Below are 15,597 nucleotides of genomic sequence, written 5' to 3'. Positions count from 1 at the left end.
TACAGCTTTCGCCTAAAAACGAAAAGAATTGGGATATGGAGTGGGAAGAATGTGAAGAAGCTAGCACCCTGGGGTTTACTGTCAGACTATTTGGGCGTAAATTACAAGTAATAAGAATTTTAAGGGTCCAATTCGCAACTCTGTAATAGGCAAGTGTTAATATCATATTTAAAATAGCCATAATCCAATTACACTAGACAGTCTATTTATCGAAAATCCTAAATACACACACCATAACAAGATGGTAGTCCAATATAACAATCTACCACAATAAATCAATAACACAGGTAGAATGTAAACTCGATAGACAAACAATTATAAACTGCACATTAGGATGTGAATGAAGCAAAAACAATCTCCCACCAAAGTCCCTATTAGAGTTTGTCTATTATACCTCACTTTACGTCGTCAAAGTTACCTGTCTTAATTCATTCTCCATAAATACTACACAATGCTGGTTAGTGAAATAAGATGTATTGTAGATGTCAGAAAGGTAACTTCAGTGGTGTTATGGGTCTTTTCGCGGCGTTTATCACCACTGACCATGATCTTATTTTGAAGAGTTTCACGGGATCCCGGTGAAGGTAGATTAGCCTATAGGCATCCAACAAATCGCCTCAAATTAATGAAACGCCCCATTAGGAGTTTACTGAATAAATTGTCTGCTTTAACCGGAAAGAACGCTGATGTTTGCAAACCAGACAGTGATGAAGTAAAAGATAGTTCTTGAGCGTCGAAACCAGAAAGCTACCACTCGTCAGTGTTTGAATTGCCTTAAATTCTCAATTCAGATATTAGCTATAAAAGATGACATGGTTGATAGCAGAAATGAAGCGAACCTTAGTTACAGAATATAATATTATTCTTCTTCTTTCAATAAATAAAAACGTCGAAGTTCTATTTATTACGTGGTTTTCATTTTATACTTGGCCCTGAGTATCAATTGATTGTTGCAGACCAACAGATATGGTATACTGTTAGACTAAGTATTTCTGTATATCACATCACATCAATGTTTTTACATAATATTCGCAATTAGAAACACAGGTAGAATTCAGTATTGGTCCATTTCAATCAATATTGCTGCTGTTGTCTTTCCGTAAACATATGGGATCCTAATATCCAATATTTTAGACACAATCGTGTAATCTATGGCTTCGGGAGCCATTTGTAATGAACAAAGAAAAACTTGCGGAAGTAAATATAGTAATGGCAGATTCACAATTTTAATAATAATTGAAATACGTGAAGAATAGACTAAGCAGGAGTAAACAACTGTCGTTCAATTTGGACCGTTCACGTATTTCGCCTAACATAACTGATTAGAAATTACAATAAAAAAGAATTAAAAATATATCAATTTATATATACATTAATATTACATTAACATGTGCTTTTAGAGCCATTTTCTTCTATTTTAATGTTTCAAAGAATAGAGCCATGCGCCCTTTAAGACGATATAAACACGTTAGCTACAAAAACATAAATCACACCGATACATGCTCACCAAGGAATACATTCAGTGTTAAGTTTCAAGTTTTAGTAAAACACCAGAAAATTATTCTAAAATCTTATTAGTTTACTATGTGACTACTAGAACTTGAATCTTACAACAAAACCTCCATTAGTTTACTATGTAACTACTGGAACATTAATCTCATCGTTAATCACAAATCTTCATTAGTTTACTATGTAACTACTTCAACTTTAATCTCATTGTTAATCTAAAATCTTTATTAGTTTACTATATGGCTACAGGAAGTTTAATCTATCTTCGAATTCCAACTGTCAATGTGCTTTCACATGCGCGTCAATATGTACAAGGAACCTGTTACTGCACACCACACTGATCAGCAGTGAATTTTCGCTAGGCCGCTACAATCACTGATAAGGATGACATCGATGCGACTTAATGAGTCCCAAATATTAACTTTTTTCTTCCGTCAAATTAAATTCTAAAACATTTTTTTCATTTATTAGAAAAATAAATAAAGACGTTTGAATTATTTGTAGGTAAAAATCATTTCCGATTTAGTGTAAATAGGTATTAAAATAAGTAAAATTCAGCATTTAGCCCGAATCAGTAACGTCTTATGTAAACAATGCACGCACTATTGAGCCAATGATTGACGCCGCGTGATGTGACGTCACGTGTCGAAACAGTCATCTGTTACAGAGATATTAGAAGATCTCTGTGAAACAGATTGACCGCGCACCTGGCAGGAGTAAACCAAGATAGAAGATCCCGAGCTACTGTGGCTACCTATTTATTAATCTAAAATCTTTATTAGTTTACTATGTGACGGCTGGAACTTTATATGTAGTATTGATCGACAATTTCCGTTAATTTGTTATGTAACTACTAGGGCTTATTATAACATTTAATTTGAAATGCAGAACATCCCATTTCATTTCATTTAATCTGAAATATAATATGGTTTAACTTTCTACATTTCTACGCAAACCGGGATAATGAATATGATACTGTTAATCTAGGGTCGTTATTAATTTACTATGGGCCAGCTGTGTATTTAAGATAATAATTTAGAAGATTTAAAACATGTATGTTTGCTACTAATTAATGTAATTTTTATACAATATACGTGACATACCTTCCGTTGAAATATAAAGTTGTGTATAATATTGTGTAAGAGTACCACGGAAAGACACATAACTGATATCGCCATTGATTTTTAATCCGTATTTTTATAATATGAGATTTGTGAATAAACCTTTTATTCGATTATACCGCGTATCCTGTTTGGAATCTAAATATTGATTAACTTGTTTTAACTGTGGTTACGACCGTTGTTGTATCGTTACTGCACACGTTGTCATAACGAATCCATATTCATCTGCTGTGAATATTACTCTAACTGGCATGTTATATTATACAATAAAACATTATAAATACATATAATGGGTCCTATGTGTTTCCCCACCCTCTGTTTAGAAGCGATGTCATCCTATATGTTTCAGCCATTAAGCTACATTTAATGAAATATTACGATAAAATGTAATAAAAAGTAATGAAAAAATATTGGGCTGATTCTCAATGAATTAACATCATCCACATTGATGAAATATTTTGAAAACCCGGTGTCTCAACTTTTTAGTCTCAAGCAAAAAGACAAATAACTTACCAAAACTTATCACGAAGCCGATCGCATGATCGAGCCATAACCGCATTACCGGGAACGAGTTACTTTTAGAGTTGTGTCCTACTCATCACTAACAAGAACCGGAAATAGCTTCAGTTTTTATCAATATTGCCGAAAGTATTACAAAAAGTCACCGACAAGGGAAGATAATATAGATGCATATTATGCACATCATATCTGAAATTTAAATGATTTCATAAAAAATTGACTAAATTATGGATAATTAAAATTTTGACAAAGTGACGTAGTACCGACGATGAAGAACTATATTGTAAAAGCTAAAGTTCTCTGGTTATAAGTCTTAAATGAAGCAAACACTGTATTAGATGTATAGCAAGTTACGAGGAGTTCACTAGATGTCTTTCTTTTATAGCTACATTATGCATTCCTAGCAACTAGTTTATAGTAACCAATTTAGTTTAAACACTAATTAAAGTTTATTGTTTGTAACTAAAGACGCTGCCCTCACAATAATTGCTAATACTCCAATACAGCTTATACCAGAATTCATCTAATTAAGGTAGCGTTTAGAATAATCTTTAAAACAACAAGAGGGATTATCAATGATCTTCCTCAACTCAAATCTTTATTGGCAAATATCTTCAAGGAATTCTGCAAAAAAGAAGATATTTGCCAATAAAGATTTGAGTTGAGGAAGATCATTGATAATCCCTCTTGTTGTTTTAAAGATTATTCTAGGAATTCTGTTGTCTACGATATCACCTTAGGTGGAAGTGGACGTAAAACCCCAGAAACGAACGAAAGGAATTCTGCACACATGACTATCACACCAGTTTCAAACATCATCTTTTATGAAATCACATTTCTGAAATACATAAAACAGTAGAAAATCAGTCATAAATTAATTAAAACCGTTTTCAGGTATCCAAATATATTCGTAACTAGGCAGTGACAGTGTCAGTAGCCTATGTTTTCTTTTTTGGTAGGCTAGCTTCACTCACCAATTTTTATTAATCAGGTGGATTTTTTAAGAAAAAAATCATGCTTTCAAAATCTGACTAGCATGATCTACCTAATAATAAGTCATTAGTCACAAGGAATCGCTTGAAAATACAATGAGGGAGTCGAATACAGCAGCTGAAATATAGGCCTAATCATTATCATTTATGCCAAAATTGTCATTTGTTGACAACACGTCAGAACAGCTACATAGCAACCACTGGCATCTTAGACTAGACATCATTGTCGTGGTTTATACGGTATTTTAGAGGATGTAAGTATGAACTGCAATTGTGTAAAGAGGAACTAGCTACAAAATTGTGATAACAGTCTGCAAAATAAAATAATAAATGCTGGAAACTTACATGAAACTCCCGAAACGAAGTCATTTTTGTTGCCAAGAGTTACTTCTCTTTTAGTCTCGGATAGCAGGGCGGAATTATTTCAATCACGCTGACACTCGTCTCGAAATACCGCAATAAAAAATACTAATTTCTCGTTCTTTTAAAGATCTTCAAACGTTAAAAATATTTTGTTGTTTTCGATATCCGAATAACATTTTCTTTCATAATTCATTTACCAGCAACTCGAGACTCAAAAATTTTAGATTTGCAGGTAAGCAAGAGACCGTCTATTGAAAATATTTTGAAAAATGAACGCAAGCGCGTGACCAAATAACGACTTTTTAAAATGGGTGTAAAAATGTTTTCTAAATAGTTCAAAAGAAAATCTCAAAATATTTGTGCTACAATATCGATAAACACATTCCTGTTACGTATTTATCGGGTGTTTATTGTCCATTTAACCATGCTTGAATTATCCATTAGAACAACTCGACGCTATCGCGTCTCGTGTTCTAATGTGTGAGTTAGTTTTATTTAACGTCCGCTTCCACCATGATTCAAGCATGGTTAAATAGACAATAAACCCCCTCTATATACGTAACAGGAAGTGTTTATCTCCTAAATATATCCTAAAATTGGCGGTGACAAATGATAAGAGATTAAAAGAGCGGACTTTAAAGGCGTAAACCTCTAATTTAATTACATACCAAGCGCTCGAAATTAATCATGACACACCTATGATATAAACCGAAGATAGTATTATGTAGGTGTCATACTTGTAGGTGACGACCTATTTAGACTGACAGATATCCAAGACATTTTAGTATAAAAATGGCAATTTCACCACCGCAGTCTGTTAACTGCAATAAGCGGGACCAGTGCCGTAGGGTGACCCACCATAAATAAATATCTCCATATATCTCAACAATTACGCCACAATATTTATATATATGCCAAGCCTCAAATCAGTTTCACACAATTATAGTCACTAAATAAACGATCATGTTGTACTTAATAAGCTATGACCATTAATCATGTGTAAATAATAGACTGAAAACTGGTTCCAAGAGTCGTCCATAACATCCAGACACTTTTGAGTAAAAGATAGGTTACGTGCCCTTGTTTTGAAATTAGTCTCGCTTAACCAGTCTATCGACCATTCTACGTCTGATTGACAGGTCGGGATAATCAAGACTACTTTTTTACGAAACATAACAGAAAGCTAGAACAAGTAATTGAATTTAGAAATAAGCACGTTAGGTAGCTCAACAATCGTTTTAAGAAGCTTGTAAAAGTAAAATGAAACCACTGCTAGTATCATGTTCCTGTCTAACCCGAGTGATTCAGAGATATTATTTGTACTAAACCAAAAGATGCCGCTCTTAACGGTACAGTTAATGATAAAGCGATTTAAAAAATGAAACGAACGTAATTTCTAAATCTGCTGTAATAACCAAGAAGCTTAATTTTACTGCTATTCAAAATCGTCAACAATAAATTTTTTACGGCTGTAATAGTTGATAGATTTGTAGAGAATTGCACGTGCCATGGCTATTTATAGTATCATACTGTCAGAAAGTTGGTCTCGGCACGGCGAATGTGCACGCTTCAGTGGTAGTCTCGAACTATCAGCGGTGGACTGTATTTCTGTGAGTACATGGGTCACCCTACCGTGGTCGTAAATATAGGTGCTATATATCAGGAAGAAGAAGACAATCAGGTGAAGAGGACTAATGCGTTATCTGCAACAGATCTTAAAATAATAAAACCACTTTCGAATTACTATTCAAGAATTAAATTACTAATTTCGCCTAAGTCAAGATTCTGGCATTCTCTGGGAGCACTCAGTCCACTTGCTACGACGAAAATGTGGGCAGTTTTCTATTTAAGTTCAAGTCAAGATTCTGGCATTCTCTGGGAGCTTTCAGTCCACTTGCTACGACGGAAATGTGGGCAGTTTTCTATTAAGTTCATAAGATTATTTAAATGATTCAAATCACTCGCTGGGTTGAATGTTATTTAGCAATCATATGTGGTCTACCAAAGTTTTCATATAACATCTCTTTTCCAGTTTATAATCTGATTCAACGGGCAAACTAACACAAATTTCAATGGTCTCCTTAGATTTTCCTGTATAACTTTTGAATTAACAATTGAAGTCTGCGTGACACTTCAGGGTCTTGTTTTAATGTATTTCTATCGAAAAACATATACTCCTGTTTATGGGTTGATTCCGGTTGAAATAACATTATCAATGTTTATTGTTTGGAGATTTGAACTACATGTAACAGGAGGAACAAACTGACATGGTGTGAATGGTTCTTTACTGTTATTATTTAGAGGAGTATAAACATTAGAATTAAATTAACTCTAATATTAGACTGGAAACTTCATTCTCCACTAATGTCATAGTAAATTGTGTTACACGTGAATGGGGTCACATGGACCCAATCAAATACATTCCATTTACAAATTTGCCGAAATTAATTACACTGTAGTGGGGCCAAGACCTGTCTGATTCTTAATCTATGTGCGTAATAAAATAAAACAATTACGTAGGCTACATTATAATGCATTTTATACGGAGTCGACGAGACAAAGTAATATAGCTTTTGCGCTGATTTAATAACTTTTTTAAGATTTTTTTATGAATGTGCCACAAACAAGGAAGTCGCTTTGTCGATAGTCTAAACATAAGAACTACTTGATAGGACCGAGGCCTGTAAGTAGGTAAAAATAAGTAAATTTTATTACAATACTGCATGGCAATAATCTTGATTCTGCAGATCGTTAAAGTCACCGCTACAGTAACTGTTGTATGTGTATCATCTTATCTTTCTTACACGAATGAATTAATATAAGGTTTATCCGACTTCTAATTAAATATCGAACGGACGAAAGTAGCGAAAAGGACATAAATTTCTGTAAATAAACCCAGTGGATTAAATGCGCATGCCATTTAAATTCATTCCATATTAACTTTTAAAGGGACAATAACACTCTTGCTGGCTTGAAAGCTCCAGAAAATAAAAAAAAAAGCCTTATTCTAAGTACTAGATGTGTTAGTGTCCTACCTGTTGTGTAAATTATCCATTAAATCCTATTTTAATTGTCCAAAGGGTTCAAAAATATTTTTAAATCCAAGTGACTTTTGAAAAGCTTTACGTCAGGCTTTTCAAATCATTTGGTTGGATTTTTCTAATTTTTTTAAATTAGGTGTGTTAAGATGAAATTTGTATCATCAATTAATTGGAATATTGTAAAATAGTACAATTTGTTGACCAGAATATAGATTGGGACATATTATTCTGTTACAACAAGAGTGGTATTGAGCTAGGGTGAGCTGGGAATACGTAACTAATGATTAAAGGGACTATCCCGATTTGAACAGAGTCTCAAAATTAAAAGTCCAAGTTCGTATGAAATTTAAGCGCAAAAATATAGAGGAATGTTGTATTTACCTTGTTTCAAATTTTCAGCTCAAAATATTGAGTCGTTTCTACGTGAACGTCAAAAATGCTTAACCGGACACGTAACCCTTTTAAAATTTCGGGCCAATCTTTTCGTTGGGTTACCTGATAATCGAGTCCCGTTCCTTTAGAGGTCTATACATTAAATGACCCATGTGCTGTACTTGATAACGAAAGGTAAATTTCACCTACGCATTAGTTTTATAAAATAAAAGTCTGGTCTTATTCAGATACAGGATAATACAGCTTGGGACACCGTTCTGCATTTCCAGATGAAGACTGACGGGTTTAAGTTGTTTGAAAACGTATCATAAATATTGAGTTAGTTGCTCTGCTCTTAGGTAGAAGATTTTAGGGATTTTAACACAACATTAAGCAGTTTTTTTCTCCAAAAAATTATCGGGATTGGCCCTTTAAAACAGAGTTTCAGTCCAAATGTTAATTGAACAGCGGTGTGAATAAACATGGGTCAGAAAGTATATCTGGTATTGCGTGGGATTTTTATTACCAATTGATATTACATATCATCACATAACACGTTATTATCATTCATAATTAAAATATGCTTTGAAAGATTTGGTGGTTCTCATTCCCCTGTTGTTGAAGGTAAATTGGGACTGTCTGGGTATGTGTACGTTAGTGTGCCTGTATGTCCCACACAAAATAGTCAGATGTATGAGTCCCCAGAACTACTTATTTTAGGCGAATTGAGTTCGGTCGAGTTCGATGGGTACAGGATTCCCATTCCGAATATAAACATGGAATGGTGGCTGAGACCATGTGTCCCAACTTGCAGCATTTAAACCAGTCATAGTTTAATGTATATCGTTGAATGGTTTTATCTTTCAATGCTTTCAGGTGATGACGTTTAGATGTCGTCTGCTAATGCAAGCCGATAAAAAAAACAGCCGACAAAATGATAATAACCAGCAGCTGATGACGTCAGTTTGTCCAGATATTAATAACAAAGATGGTCAATCACCTAAACATATCTGCTCTAAGGTAAAATATACCCGAATTACCTCCTTATTCAATTTTATCTTTGTAGACAAGGAGGCCAATCAAAGAATCTAGCTTAAGAATAAAACACTTTGCTTGAAGGTTGAATTATTATGACAGACTTGAAATTACTGTATTGTTCTTAATTGATTTAAAAGGGACATTGCCTAATTCGGTTTCTTCTTAGGATAAATCTCTAAAAGTAATATTAGGTCAAAAATGGTACAATTCCGTTCAGCATTCACAAAGATATGATGAATCTCCTTTAGAGCATATAAACAAGCCAGGGTCACTTATATGTGTTCGGTAATATCTTTTGATGAGCCTCTTCTTTTACATCGAGTAAGAAAATAAGAGTATTAATTGCCACGCCACTTATATGCTTATTTGTGCGACACATATTACCCCTTTAAAAATTACCCTCTGCTGTGTCGCCCACTTATACACATGAGTTTGTGTTTCTAAGACGGGAGTAAATGGTTTTCGTTTCACGTGGGCGTATTGTCATAATATTAACAACTTCTTGACATTTATTAAACTTGATAAGTGAGATTCACGGTATCTGTGTGTAATAATATGGTTGTGAACAGAAGAGCTATATACGTAATTGTATGTCATTAGCAGTTTTATGATATCTTGGAACTAAAAATAATTCATAATATCCACCCCAGCACTACCAATTAGCAGAAAAATTCAATAATAACAATCCTTTCCTTGTAATGGAGTCATTAACTGAGTTTTATTTCTATCACCACAAACACATGTCACCGGGGATCATATGATTCTAGTACAGTAATTATAATAAACTGACTCGGGGACAATCCATGCCGTTGAATCTGTAGCCCTATAGAACTATGAAATGATATGGGGTTTAACGTCCTACTGTTCTGCTCCTATTCCCTATGGAACAAATCCAGTCAGTGCCTGATTTACCTATAGTGCTATAGGGTTAAAATCAAGGTGTATGAAAGTGTACAATTTCTGAACGTGTCGGAGTATTACGTCGTCACCCTGTCCGTCGGTCCGTCAACTGCAGTTCCGGAGTTATCCATTTTCAGAAAACCTCGTGAACGCGATATAAGCTACAGTTTATGACAGATTCTTTTCAAATATTCAGCGTTCTGAGACTGTTAGCTCCAGAGTTACCTCCCTCCCCCTTCACTTTTGTCTAAACCCTGTAAACACGATAGAGGCTATAATTTTTAAAATGGTGTGAAGCATTGGGGTCATGAGATGATGAACCCTACCGATATTCAGTGTTCTGCCACTTTCCGTTCCGGAGTTATGCCCCCTTTTCCGAAAAAACTTGTGAACGCGATAAAGGCTATATTTGGCTTGAAGCATTTCGGTCATCGATTCCCATCGATATTCACAATTCATAAGACTTTGTGACCGCGATAGAGGCTATAGGGTTTAACAGATTTATTTTCAAATTTGGTTGAAAGCAATAGGGCCATAAGAGGATGAACCATAGAGATTAGATTTCTTCAAGGATCCTAGATCCTTATCAAATTTGCTAAACATCCAAGTTTTCCTTTCGGATAACCTCAGTTGAGACAAAGCTGCTTTGCGTGGGTTTTTTTTTAAACACTGTCATAATCTTAAACATCTGTCATCATCCTCGGCTTTGTTCAGTTGTGTTTAACAACACACTTTCATTTTCCTTTAGACATGAGCGTGGAAGATTGGATGTGGCCTCATAATATGTGGAATAGTCTAGGACTTCTCTTTGTCTTAATCCGGCACTGAATCCAAGAAGTGTTCCTGATACAGAGGAATGTTGTCTCCTTTGAGCCGCTGCGTCTTGTAAAGCGTTGGCCAGCTAACCGGAAGGTCTCGGGTTCCCCAAGAAAATTCCTTGGGAATTTTCAGTGTGGTTTCCCCTTGTAAGTGGTGATTAATAGAGGGTCTTGCAAGGAACATCGCATAATCCTTCAGATGGAACGAAAACCCGAGGTCCTGTCTACTCGGAATGCCGCTGTCCGGGGAAAATTTTCCCCGCATACTGTAGCACATCCTTATTTGCCCAGTTGGTGCGAAAAAGTAGGCCATTATATCCCATTTCACTTTATGACATTTTATTGAGTAAACTTGATATTGGTCAAGTTGACATAGTATTATTTATTGTAGCATAAGTCTAACCATTGCATTGGTTTGATTTATGAGGGGCAGTGATTATAGAATATGAGCAATGTCGGATTTACCTACAGGCTTGGCAGGCTGGAGGCTAGGGCCTTTAAGATCTAGATCGCCGTCGGCCAAGGTGTGTGAAGGTGTATACTATTGTTAACATTGCCATAAGTCTTTCTACACACACTGTAGTCTAAAACATTTCGTCATCATCTTCGACTTAGCTGAATTGTGTTTGAAAAAGACTTTCGTGTTTCTCTAGTTGTGAGGGTGGGGCCTCTTAAGTGGAATAGTCGAGTGCCTCTCTTCATCTTATCCCGGCACTGAACCCATAATTAATCAACGTTTTCCTATTATCTCTTTATATTTAGCTAATCTGCTACTTATATGATGTAATGAGTACACCTATGATGAGTAAAGTGTTGTGTGATTGCTTCAATACTGTCGTGATGTCGTGTTGTCGCGTTATGAAAAGGGCGAGTTCTAACATGGCCACTATCAGCCACCATACATATTATATATAAGACTTGTGTTAGTACTGATTGATTGAAATAATGTAAAGTTATTACAATGTTATTACCAATGTACAAACTAGAGAACAGTTATCAGATACTGATAGAAACAGTTATCTAGCAAATAAACTATTGAATTATATCGTTAATAGTGTGATTGTCTGCTTCTTTTAGAACTATATTTTTATTATTTTATATAACATGACACATTTTAAAACTACATATTAATCTCTTCAGGTTAGATTTATTATTCAGGTTAGAGTAAGGTAGAAATATTAATCAGTGAGCACGAGGGAAGGTGTTCCATATGACATATGAATTAATCTCTCATTAATCACCATAATCATATCATATGTTTGAGAACGATTTAATATCTAAGCAAGAACATTTCAGACCGTGTTCTATAATCCAGGCCATATCTCAATATGGCCAGTATTTAAAAAACAAAACGTCTCGAAGAATAGGCTGGCATGTACGAAAAAGTTATTATTACTTTTATCTTATTAGTTCGATTTGTGAAATGAAATGGGGTTTAACGTACTACTTTTCTGCGCCGGTTGCTACGAGGGGAATATTTTCCGGGCAGTGGCACTTTGGCCTACTGTTATTTCGAATAAAATTGCAACTGTCAAGGGGTCTTTTACGTACATGTTAATGAGTACACGGGACGTACGTTTTTCATCCCATTCTAAAGACTAGACGCTGCCCTTGCCAAGCCCTCCATTCTGCACCACTGACAAAGAGAAACCACACTGGAAATTCACGGGAAACGTTCACAGCCAACTCTGGACCTCCTGATTAATGGACCAGCGCCTTACGCACTAAGCCACTTCGGTTCCCAGTTTAATTTGTATCTGACTGTCCTACAACATAGAAGACATGTAAATCTGATGAAATTAGACCCACGTCAGTTAAGCACATTCATTATTCAGTAGGTGCTATAACAGAACCATTAGTGGCAGAGAATTATTGGAAACATTGATTTGTGGGAAGATTAACGCGGTTTTAAACATGTCATCTGTATAAACAGTAACACACTACTAAAGTAAATACAATATAGAAGCATAAACGCTATAAAATGAAAGCAAATAATTGCCTAGTTTCAGAAATAATTTTGTCTGACATTAATACTAGTAAAAGATTCTGCAATGTAGCCTGTATACACATTATATCGTCAAGATCAATGGTGTGGACAACAGGATTTCTGATACATTATAAAGCCAATTTCATGTGTTTTACGTTTAAATCAAAGACCGTTTTAATAGTGATCTTGTAATGGTGCTATACTTTTATTTTCATTAATAATTTAAAAAAGGATACCCGAGTTCTAGAGTGAGAACAGTCTGTGGGTTCCAATTGTATGAATGGAATTTAATGACTCGATAATATTTTCTTGATTCTTTTTTTATACGCTAGAGGGGAGAATTTTATTACATGCACGTCAGGGTGAAAATGAGTAGACCTCAAATTTTCGTCCCATCCGCACGACAGGGCAACATTTTACTTATCATGTGACACTATCCTGGTCCCGGATCTCCAGAAAATGGACTGTGGCACAATGGTGACACTTATCCAATCAGGACTTCCACGTTGTGTACCCTTTTTTTTACTCAATGATCACTTAACTCTGGAACACTGTGTTATTATAACTATGTTTATATATATTTATTTTTTAAAATAGGGGGGTTGGATGGCTGAATGGTTAGCGTGCGCGCGCTGTATCATAAAGTCTGTCATTGAGTCGACTGGCGTGGTTTCGAATCCCCGGTTGTACGTGACAAGGAGTAGGGTCGCCTGTCCAACCTCCTGGGTTTTCTCCGGGTCCTCCGGTTTCCTCCCACTGCTAAAGACCCCTATGCGCAAGCGAATTATTGAAATAAAATTAAACCATATGTTAGTCCCGGAATGACCTAGTTTGTGTCGAGTGGACGTTAAACCCCATTTCTCTCTCTCTCTCTCTCTCTCTCTCTCTCTCTTTATATATATTTATAGCATCCATAATACAAAGGTTATACATGAAACTACTCACACAGCTATGACATTATGTGCACCACACATAATTTACACAAAAACAAATCTGTCGACAAGACACAATGCACAGAAATCACAAACAAACGAACATATCAAATTAAGTGAATGGATCCGGGGATTAGCCGTAAGCGTCCACTGCGCTGTACAGTCCCAGGTCTGTAGGGATACAGACTTCACTCTAATTTGAAAACAATAGGAATATAACCCAGAGAAACCATTGTGTAATGAGTCAGGATCTGCTATATGTTACAAGAAACATGCATGTAGACATATTGAAGTAAGAATTATCTATACAAATAACCATATCGGTGAAATGTATAAAAAACAGGTAGTCTAAAAACTAAAAGTTCTAAGTTAAGTGAGAAACATTTTTACACGCCCACATTTTCATGTGGACGTATATTGTCGTCACCCCTGTCCGTCCGGACGTCCGTCCACAATTGTTTGTGGACACTCTACAGTTCACAATTTTTATCTGATTTCAACTAAACTTGAAATATAGATTTATCTTCCTAAGATCTCGGTTCCTTTCGATATTGGCATGTATCTGACCGTAACTTCATGGATTATAACGCCCGATTGTACGAAAAATCGCGTTTTTAGATTGTGGACCCTACAGAGGTCACAATTTTTATCTGATTTTGTTGAAATACCCCAAAGATCTTGGTTACTTTCGATATTCGCACATATCGGACCGTAACTTCCTGAATTATGTCCCCTGATTGTACGAAAAATCACGTTTATTAGCTTGTGGACCCTATGGAGGTCACAATTTTATTCCGATTTAAAAAACCGTTTGAATATATCACCGTTACACCTTAATGACGGTTGAGCTGGAATTTCGTGAAAATCGGGCCAAAACAGCCGGAGAAAATGGCCGCCCTCGTACGCAAAAAGTGTAAAAATAGAGCTCACAATTTTGATCCGATTTTGATGAAACTTGAAATACACGTTTATAACTCAAAGATCTTGGTTCCTTTCGATATTATGGCCCTTGACTGTACGAAAAATCGCGTTTTTAGCTTGTGGTCCCTCTAGAGGTCACATTTATTATCCGATTTAAAAAAAAAAAAAAAAAACGTGTGAATATTCGTTACACCGTAATGATGGTTGAGTTGGAATTTCGTGAAAATCGGACCAAAACTGACGGACAAAATGGTCGCCCCTCTAAAGAGGTCACATTTATTATCTGATTTACAAAAATATTCGAATATATCACCGTTACACCGTAATGTTGGTTGAGTTTGAATTTCGTGAAAATCGGACTAAAACTGTCAGACAAAATGGCCGTCCCTCGTACGCAAATACATGTGTGTACACATCTGGTATATCAAGGTTGTGGACCCTCTAGCGGTCACAATTTTGATCCGATTTTGATGAAACTTGAAATGCATGTTTATAACCCACAGATCTTGTTCTTTTTGATATTTGCGCATATCATTATCAGATCGTAACTTCCTGAATAATGGCTCTTGATTGTACGAAAAATTACGTTTTTTAGCTTGTGGTCCCTCTAGAGGTCACAGTTTTTATCCGATTTAAAAAATCGTTTTAATATATCACCGTTTCACCCTACTGATGGTTCAGTTTGAAATTCGTGAAAATCGGAACAAAACTGCCGGACAAAATGGCCACCCCTCGTATGCAAATAGTGTAAATATGGTATATCAAGATTGTGGACCCTCTAGAAGTCACAATTGTGATCAGATTTTGATGAAACTTGTAATATATCTTTATAACCCAAAGGTCTTGGTTCCTGTTGATATTCGCGCATATCGGATCGTAACTTTCTGAATTATTTCCCTTGATTGTTCGAAAAATCGCTTTTTGTTTAGCTGGGAATTAGTATTCAATAGAATCGAGGTAGCCTATATTGATTATTTTAGGGCTTATGTTCAATTTACTACAAAAACATAGTAAAAGACAAACAATACTGAATACAAAGAAGCAAATGAGAAAATGTAAACCGTCTGGAAAGACAGCCGTCTGA

At 35.5% G+C, this 15,597-nt stretch overlaps 1 protein-coding gene and 1 long non-coding RNA gene across 3 annotated transcripts in view; one reads left to right on the top strand and one right to left on the bottom strand.

Moving 5' to 3' along the window:
* Positions 1-4,529, bottom strand: part of LOC130012538 (uncharacterized) — a 49,419-nt gene extending 44,890 nt beyond the window's left edge. For both annotated transcript variants that reach the window (XR_008787983.1, XR_008787982.1), the window contains exons 1-3: positions 4,487-4,529; positions 3,885-3,987; positions 3,144-3,338 (exon numbers count right to left, since the gene is read on the bottom strand). This is a non-coding gene — a long non-coding RNA (uncharacterized LOC130012538). The remainder of the gene's footprint in view (positions 1-3,143; positions 3,339-3,884; positions 3,988-4,486) is intronic.
* LOC126819239 (regulator of G-protein signaling 9-binding protein) overlaps positions 1-15,597 on the top strand; it is a 36,524-nt gene that overhangs the window by 2,753 nt on the left and 18,174 nt on the right. The window contains exon 2 of the mRNA XM_050547176.2: positions 8,794-8,937. Within this exon, the coding sequence (XP_050403133.1) occupies positions 8,797-8,937 (141 nt within the window). The 5' untranslated portion in view covers positions 8,794-8,796. The remainder of the gene's footprint in view (positions 1-8,793; positions 8,938-15,597) is intronic.

The sequence above is a fragment of the Patella vulgata genome, chromosome 4 (assembly GCF_932274485.2).
Source record: "Patella vulgata chromosome 4, xgPatVulg1.2, whole genome shotgun sequence".
Taxonomy (NCBI): domain Eukaryota; kingdom Metazoa; phylum Mollusca; class Gastropoda; family Patellidae; genus Patella; species Patella vulgata.
This window is presented reverse-complemented; position numbering and strand designations above follow the sequence as displayed.